Raw genomic sequence first — 9,155 nt, 5'->3', positions numbered from 1 at the left:
TTTTGGATGTCACATCCCTGTGCTATTTATTGTGTGACCTGCTATCTCATCCCCCTCCCCCCAACATACCCATTTTGTGAACCTTTCAACATTTTTCAATTTTATTTTGTTTGAAAACTGCACTTCTGTTCTCCAGTGCTGAATCACACATCAAAACTGGTTTGATCTAAAAAGGCAGCAAAATGGTATAACTGTTTCCCTCCTGCCCCATCTTACTGTCAGAAGTATAGATCATGCTTTTGTGCAAAAGCTCGATGTGGCTAAAGCTTATTTTTACTGATCATCTAGATAAGCAGTTATATAACAAGCAGGTGTGTAGTGTTTCCATAGAGGAAGCATTCAGCAAGAAGCCTGGGCTAGGGATGCTAGTAAAGATGTTTGCTTAGCAAAACCAGAAACAAAGAGGAACTGTATATAGCTCCACGTCATTTTAACTGAAAATAGAAATATTGCTTTAGAGGGCCAGTTTCCCCTGAAAATAAATACCATGCAGAAAGTAAGCAGTGGTGATTTTCTTGAGGATCAAGAAAGTCTGAACAATAAAATATTTGTGTTGACTGTTTCCTACATTTAGCACAGGATGATGAAAAGCTTTATAGCAATTTGACAATATATATGTATCCTTTCACACAAGTATAAGAATATCTACCAGAACACAGTGGAGGCAAGATCTTGTATTAGGGTCAGCAACTGGAAGTCCCTGAACCAAATTTTTATTTATTTATGTTATTTATAGTTTGCCTTTCTCACTGACACTCAAGGTGGATTACATAGTATCTGTCAGTGCGGTCAATAGGATGAAGAGACGTTTAATAATGCAACAGATTGCAGAAACATGCAATTTAGCTGCAAAAAGCAGCTACTGGAGGTAGCAGGAGGAGGTGGTAGAGGGCTCAGATCAGGGCTAAAGTATTGGGGGAGGTTAGTTGTCTCTCCCCTATACTATTTCCCCAGTTGAAAAAAAAAGCCACCCTAGGTTGCTATTAACCCTTGTACAAGAAAAAAGGCATATAATGGGTCTCTCTCTTTTTCCCCCATTTGTGGCTAAAAGCAACTGCAAGGGCATTTCTGGTCAGAGAAATGACATGGATGGGAAAAACTGACCCCTTTTCCGTAAGCCCTACTGTTCCCACCAACATCCCTACCAAAAGTTACTTTTGGTAGCTAAATGACATGCTGAGAATACTGATGTCACAAGCAGTTTTGCCTTTAGTCTCTTACAGTAGGTGCGGAACTGGAGCCAAGTTTGTATAAATGCAATCCACACCTTATCTATCTATAGTTTAGTTCACACAAAGAGCACGCGAGGTGGAAGAACTGAACCTCAAAGTGATCTTTTTTAGTGTATGGAGAGGTTTTTTTAAAAAATCCATGGAGAACCATTCAACCCTGTAGCCCTTTACCTACTATCTGAAATGGTTTTATTCAGGCACAGCTTTACCCCTCTCATGTGAATTAGTTCTTTGCTTCTCACATTATTGGGCAGTTGTTTTTTTCTTATTTTTTATAGAAACGTTGATTCTTTTCATTGAGAATGGAGCTGAACAACAGTATTTACAAATGTCTTTATAGGAAATTCTCCTTAGGACACCATCCTGTAACCCAACAACAGAGAAAGCCTCTCTACCAGCAATTACACTGGCTCCTCCACTACCCATTCTCTGTCTAAATAATATGTAGCTGCCTGGCATATACATGTTGGAAACACAGGGTGTATATATTTCACAGTGCTTTTCTATCAATAGGAGAGCAATTATCACATTTATGATTCTGTATGATCTCTGGCTTTAGGCTGCTGGTTGGTTTCAAAATTTAATACACAAACTGCCTGGCCACAACCATTCAGCAACTGCAATCGATAAATTTTTTAAAAATAGACTCAAGCAGAAAATTAACAAGAAGATTGTCCTGATAGAACAGGACTCAGCCTTTTATATATATATATCTTTTCCAGATCAAAATAGCGCACAATGTACATTTTTACCTTTTTAAAAACAAATGTAAGATAACGACAAACTTCTTGGCACATTACAGCAGGGGTTACCAGCAACAACAGCTGTTAGGAAATCCTTAGCACAGGAATCACACCGCATGATACGGCGTGACCAGAAGCTTTCTTCATCTGCTGAGGCCAAACGGAGAGTGCTGCATGGGAGTTGCAGTACTAAAGAACCACACTTCCGTGTTTTGGATAAGGAAGCTTCCACTTTGTCCATTTTATATACATCAGGTGCAGCTCTAGTGCTCTAAGCAAGTTGCCAGAGTGGAATAAAATAGAATCATCACCATATTTCTCTATACAGTCTTTACATCTGTCCAGTATCCATAGGAATACGCTATAATAATTTTTAAGCTGTCATTAGGTCTACTTCCTGGTCCTTACATTTTAGCATGGGCTGACTTTCTTCTGTGGCTAATTAAGGGCTGCTGGGCTAGAGTTATCCTTATCAGGAGTCTGCAGCTGCTTCTCAGTCTCTCCATTGATGTTTTCCTTGCTTCCATTTTTCACAGGATCAGATTTCTTCTTTTCCAGATTCTGCTTCAGTTTGAGGGAAGAATCTCTCCTAGACAGAAGTGCCGGCTGGAAACCAGAGAATCCACTACTCAGCACTGTGCGCTTCTCTAGAAATAGATACATGGCAGTTCAGTCATTTGTTTGGTTTTTTGGGGGGGCGGAAGGGATTACTGACATATTTTCATTGTTGTCACCTGCTGTATCAAAGCACCTTCACTGACAATGACACTGACACTGACACACACACACACACACACACACACACGTACATCACTGACTTAAATGTAGCCACCTCTGAACTGGAACTTGCAGTGACAACAAACAGCAGTATGAATAAATTAGAGGCATTCAGTTAATGAAATTAATTAAGGAGATCTGCATTCTCTTACTCAGGACTTTTTTTCAGCTGGAACGTGGTGGAACGGAGTTCCGGAACCTCTTGAAAATGGTCACATGGCTGGTGGCCCCGCCCCCTGATCTCCAGACAGAGGGGAGTTGAGATTGCCCTCCATTCCACCAAGCGGCGCGGAGGGCAATCTAAACTCCCCTCTGTCTGGAGATCAGGGGGCAGGGCCACCAGCCATGTGACCATTTTCTCTGAGGGCAACCCACTGAGTTCCACCACCTCTTTTCCCAGAAAAAAAGCCCTGCTCTTACTTATATTAAATCCTGCAAACCCTGGGAAGGAAGAAATACTTTTAAAAAAAATAACTTTTCTGAAATTCTGGGGCTTATCAAAAAGAGTCATCACTATTGTTTTCTAAGCACAGGGTTGTTTCTTGGAATATTCCAAGTCAAATAACTATCAGACACCACTGCGTACCTAAGCTTCAAGTTTTAAACAACAAATGAGTGCAACTGTAACAGATGAAGCTGCATGTACATTTGCTCCAAAGGCCAACACATGCTGCAGTCACTGACCTCCTGGTGCAATGGGGTGCATCAGTCGATTCATCTGGACATTCCAATGCTTTACATTGGTGCTAGCTTGTTGGAGTTTCCGATGGGCCAACTGTGACAGAACATGGAATAAGTACTACATAATCAGATTATAAAAGAGCACATACACTAGAAAAACACAGGCAATGAAGAATTACAAACCCTAAATAAGTTGCAAAGAGTTGTCATTATGTCTATTGCACAAAGACTGTACAAGGAGGCGGCATTTTGAAATCAACAGGGCAAACAATAGTAAAATCCATTCAAAGATCTGGTATGATGCCCCCTCAGCCAGAACCAAGGTGCTGAAATCAAAAGTTAGGAAGAACTTCCTGACAGGCGGTTCCTCGGTGGAACAGGCTTCCTTGGGAGGTGGTGGGCTCTCCTTCTTTAGAGATTTTTAAGCAGAGGTTATTCTGTGAACCTAAGCAGATCATGAAAGGGAGGGCAGGAAGGGTTACATCAGTGTTTAGTTCATGTGGTCCCTTCTTACATGCCCAGGGTAAGACTGATCACTGTCAGGATGTCTTCTATCATATTCTGCAAGGCCTGTTTGACTCTGTGTGACTCTGATGTTAGAAGCTGTTCTCTGCCTGGGATGAGACAGCCTGCGTATCTCTTGCTCAGCCGGTGGTTTCTCTTTTGCCTGAGAGAAGGCCTCATGGCCTCGGAGTTTCTCACACATCTTTTCTGCTATGTCTTGCTGTTCATTTATTAAACTTAGCTAACTGCTTACTAAAGGGGGGTGGGAACTCTGGGGCTGGGCTTAGACTCCTATATACATTATGTGCTTGTAGAGAATCACCATTCCTGGCAAGGAGTGTAATAGGGAATAAACTAGTAGCTTATCAAATAAAATGCTTTAACTCATGCAGTTCCTGGACTCATGCAGTGAGTTACTTGGACTCATGCAGTTCCTGGACTCTTGCAGTGAGTTACTTGGCAGAACTTCACAATCGCCACCTTAGGACAGGTGGCAATTTTTTCCACGCCAGTTTGGCTAGGGATACTGATGATGTTTTACCATTTTCTGGGCATGGAGTAAGGGTCACTGGGTGAGTGTGTGAGAGAGGGGAGGTATTTGTGAATTTCCTGCATTGCGCAGAGGGTTGGACTAGATGACCCTAGAGGTCCCTCCCAACCCTATGATTCTATGAATGATCTCTCTGTGTAGATCACTGACTAATGCTACAGACTCTGACCCAGAAGCTTGAGAGCAGTCACTTGTTCAAGAGCTTTCTCAAAAAAATTGCAAATCACCTTAGGGGCCCATATTGATGAAAATACATCACATAAATACTCTGAATAAATCTATATTAATAATAAAATGCATAGGCTGGGAACTGAGGATAACTAGCTAGAGTGTCACAAGTACACAAAAAAGGGGCTTTAGACTGTTCAGATTTAAAGAAGAAGCTGAAGAACCGCAGACCTGATAAGCCTTCTTTCCTGGAGAGAGGTGTTAAGCTACCAGAAATGCCAGCTTCTCACGGGGCACTTCCAAATGGTTCACATTTTAAGAGAGAATACTTTTCAATATGCAAATGTTATTATTTTACCAGGTTAAGCATGCTTTGTTGAGCATCTTGAGAAGTTTATGGGGAGGTAGGATACAAGATGGAAAAATAAGATATACAGCATGTTTTTTGTCTTTTGCGAAGACAATCTCTCGAGAGAAGGGGAAGCAGAGATATCTTCAACTCACCATGACATCCTGGTCCATCCTCTCTCTGTTCACTCTTACTTCTTCCAGCTGCTTTTGAGCCTCTTCCAAAAACTTGTTTTTGTTTTCCATCTCTTGCTTGAGGACTAGCTTTTCATGCTGGGCCTTGATGATATATTCCTCTTGTTCCTCCTTCAGCTTCATCAGCTGCTTCATCTTTTCTTCCTCTTCAGCCAGCAGCCTGAAAAAGTTGCAGAAAAGCTCTGTCCCAGCCCCTGATCTCTTGCTTTAGGCTGCTGGTTGGTTTCAAAATTTAATACAGAAACCATCCAGCCACCACCATTCAGCAACTGCATGGTGTCTGTCCCAGCCCCAATCAGCTCCAATACGTAAAACTGCTCTATGTCATAGCAAAGGAAAACCACAGATTTGACAGGAAGAAGAGATAAATGGCTCCACTCCAGGGATCCTAAATTATGCCATAATGAAGGGATGAGGAAAAGATGTTTCTGGGAAATACCTTTTATTTATTTTTTATTATTTATTTATTGCATTTCTAGACCGCCTTCCCTGTCAGACAGGCTCAGGGCAGTGTAACAGCATACAATTTGTAACATGCAGTTTAAAAACAATAAAAACATTATAAATAAACATTAAAACACAATTCCATATACGATAACATTTCTCAACTGGCGGATATAAATATTAAAATACAGCATTTTAGACGCAGGGCTTGGCTCTTACATCATGCCCTGAGCCACACTTATGAGCTCCTGCATGGGTGGTAGATGGTCTTCAGTGGTATGGCCGGCAAGAGGACAGCCTAGCCCCCACCAAATGCCTGGCGGAACATCTCCATCTTGCAGGCCCGGCAGAAAGATAACAAATCCCGCTGGGCCCTAGTTTCCTCAGACAGAGAGTTCCACCAGGTCAGAGCCAGGACCGAAAAGGCCCTGGCTCTGGTAAAGGCCAGACCAGGGACCATCAGCAACTGCTTATTAGCTGATCAAAGCGACCTCCGGGGAACATATGGGGAGATGCAGTCCCGAAGGTATGCTGGGCCCAGTCAGCATAGGGCTTTGTGGATCAACACCAGAACCTAGAACCGGACCCAGTACTCAACTGGTAACCAGTGCAACTGACGGAGGATGGGTGTTACATGTGCCATGATTGGAGCTCTGGCAACCACTCATGCAGCTGCATTCTGAACCAGCTGCAGTTTCCGGATCAAGCACAAGGGAAGCCCTGCATAGAGCAAGTTACAGTAGTCTAATCTGGAGGTGACCGTTGCCTGGATCACTGTCGTAAGGTCATGGGTCGATAAGTAAGGGACAAGGCATCGAGCCTGTCTTAGATAGAAAAATGAGGATCGAACAACTGCTGCGACCTGTGCCTCCATAGACAGGGAAGCATCCAGGACCACTCCCAGGCTCCTCACTCTCGACACCAGCATAAGTGGCGCTCCATCAAGAGTGGGGAGCTGGAGGCCCACCCCCATAGACCCTAGACCCGCATGCAGGACTTCCGTCTTCAAGGGATTCAGCCTCAGCCGACTCTGCTTCAACTATCCAGTCACAGCTTCGAAGGCATGTTCCAGGATATCTGGGGCAGAGTCGGACCGGCCGTCCATCAGATACAGTTGGGTGTCATCTGCATATTGATGGCACCCAAGTCCGAAACTCCGTACCAGCTGGGCGAGGGGGCGCATATATACATTAAATAGCAAGGGGAAGAGTATTGCCCCTTGAGGGACACCAAACACCAACGGGTGGCGGCATGACAACTTCTCCCCTAGTGCCACCTCTGTCCCCGACCGTGGAGAAAAGAGACAAACCACTGCAAAGCCGTCCCTCGAATCCCCACATCGGCAAGGCAGTGGATCAACAGGTCATGATCGACCGTGTTGAATGCTGCTGATAGATCTAACAACATCACCAGCACCAACCCGCCTTGATCCAGCTGTCTATGGAGATCGTCCATCAGGGCGACCAGCAATGTCTCCATTTGTCTCAGCCTGAATCTCCACATGGGAACACAACAGAGGCAAAACTTCTGAGTTCTCCAAGCAAGAGATGCAGTAGAAGGTTTTTGTGCTGACTCTGAAGTGGTTCAGTTATGGTGAGGTTCAGTTCCAGATTTTCCCAGTAAGAGGTACATTAGATGGCGGGGGAGGTGAAGTGGGCTCATTTATTTCTGGATAAATAATAATAATAGTAACTACACTTATATACTATTCTTAGAGAGAGAGAGACCAGTGCCCTGTTCAGAGCAGTGAACAAAGTCAGTGTTATTATTATCCCACAATACAGCTGGGGAGCTAGCCAAGGCCAACTACTGAGTTCATAGCAGTAGTGGGATTTGAACCAGCAGAGTGCTGATTGTTCAACTATTTAACCATTATGCTCAGGGCTCATTTCGGGGGGGGATGCACAGGAATGTAGTTCCGGCAGTTCCCCAAAGAGGTCACATGTCAGGTGGCCCTGCCCACCTGACTCTCAGCCATTTTGGTCCCATTTCAGCTTGGATTGGGGCCGAAACGGCCCGGATTGGGCCTCTGACAGGTGGTGGATCACTCTCCCACTCAGCAGTGGCCCGATCCTGACCATTTTGGGCCCCTTTTCGGCCATTTTCAGCCCCTTTTTGCCATTTTGGGCCCAATTTCGGCCCTGAATGGCCAGGATTGGATCCAAAACAGCCAGGATAGGTGATGTCAGGGGGTGTGGCATATGCAAATCAGTTATGCTAATGAGTTATGCTAATGAGTTCCTCCAGCTCTTTTTCTATGAAATGACTCCTGATTATGCTACAGCATAAAACACAAGTAGTACATAAGCAGTACACAATTCTTGGCCCTGGAAGAGTGCACTATTTTTTCCAGCAGAAGAGGATGGATGTCCAGTGTCTGTGAAAGACAAGATGCACACCCTGGTCTAACCTTTGCCAGCTTCAAAAATGGTTCTATATTACACTGAGCTGGGTCCAACCTGGTTTTCTACTGGCGAAAGGGGGAGTCTTTTTGACCACCAAAAAGGCTATGCTGGGGATTATGGGACCTGCATGTTGGAAGAGTGCTATAGTAGGGAGGAAAATTGGGCACAATTGAGCAAAAATGCTGGCTGGATCCAACCAATTACTTCCAGAATGCTATTCAACAGGGCATTAGAAGGAAATTGTGCAATTGCTGACCCTACCTGGCTTGTGCATAACGCACAGACTCTTCATGCTGCCGAGCTTTGACCTCTTGCTGCAGGGCATCTTGGAGTCGTTGCTGCATTTCCTCTAGTTCTGTGATGCGCTTGCGCTGACGTTCTGCCTCTGCCTCTTTCAGAACCATTTCAGCTTGCATGGAAGCACGGGCCTACAGGTACATAAACAGAACACAGCATTTAGAATACACAGCCAACAGCAGGGGGCAGAATCTATCACCTAAATCCAGCTCTTCTCCAGCAGCTAGGCAGAGATTCTGGCAAGCCTTTGGGGAGGGGGGGAGGTCATTAACAGTTTTATTGCTGTTGTCAGTGCACAGTAATTGATTAGTATGTGTACAAAGAAACATGTAGAAGAATGAAAAGTATAAGAAGAAATAAAACTGATCACATTAAGGAGGCATGGTCCTTAGTCCCAAATTGCTTTGGTGGGGGCGGGGGTCTAATGGAACATTAAGGTATTTCAGTCTATATGAGATTTCTCTATGTTCATTAAATGACCAACTTGTAAGAAGGACCAGCTCCTAGGACCATGACCATGTTGAATTGGGTGGAATTCACTCTGTTACACATGACTATCTTTATTCTTTTATAGTTACACAATGCTTAACTCAAAGCAAGAAAAATGTTTTTCTATTACAGTACTATCCTTTTTGCACTGGTACAAATGGAGTCCATTTACAGATATATGCACTAGAAACATCACCACCACCACCACATATAATAAGAAATTCACAGCCCATGACCAAAACTGACATGAGCAAGGGGGCTACAAAACACTGGTAGAGCACATGTATTGCACGCAGAAGGTTCCAGGGTCTATTCTTTGCAT

At 44.0% G+C, this 9,155-nt stretch overlaps 1 protein-coding gene across 1 annotated transcript in view; it reads right to left on the bottom strand.

Moving 5' to 3' along the window:
• Positions 1-1,901: 1,901 nt before the first annotated feature.
• Positions 1,902-9,155, bottom strand: part of DEF6 (DEF6 guanine nucleotide exchange factor) — a 63,295-nt gene continuing 56,041 nt past the window's right edge. The window contains exons 8-11 of the mRNA XM_054980793.1: positions 8,309-8,475; positions 5,160-5,358; positions 3,437-3,527; positions 1,902-2,622 (exon numbers count right to left, since the gene is read on the bottom strand). Coding sequence (XP_054836768.1) covers positions 2,414-2,622; positions 3,437-3,527; positions 5,160-5,358; positions 8,309-8,475 — 666 coding nt within the window. The 3' untranslated portion in view covers positions 1,902-2,413. The remainder of the gene's footprint in view (positions 2,623-3,436; positions 3,528-5,159; positions 5,359-8,308; positions 8,476-9,155) is intronic.

Source organism: Eublepharis macularius, chromosome 5 (assembly GCF_028583425.1).
Source record: "Eublepharis macularius isolate TG4126 chromosome 5, MPM_Emac_v1.0, whole genome shotgun sequence".
Taxonomy (NCBI): domain Eukaryota; kingdom Metazoa; phylum Chordata; class Lepidosauria; order Squamata; family Eublepharidae; genus Eublepharis; species Eublepharis macularius.
The sequence above is the reverse complement of the archived record's forward strand: the minus strand, read 5'-3'. Positions and strand labels throughout refer to the sequence as shown.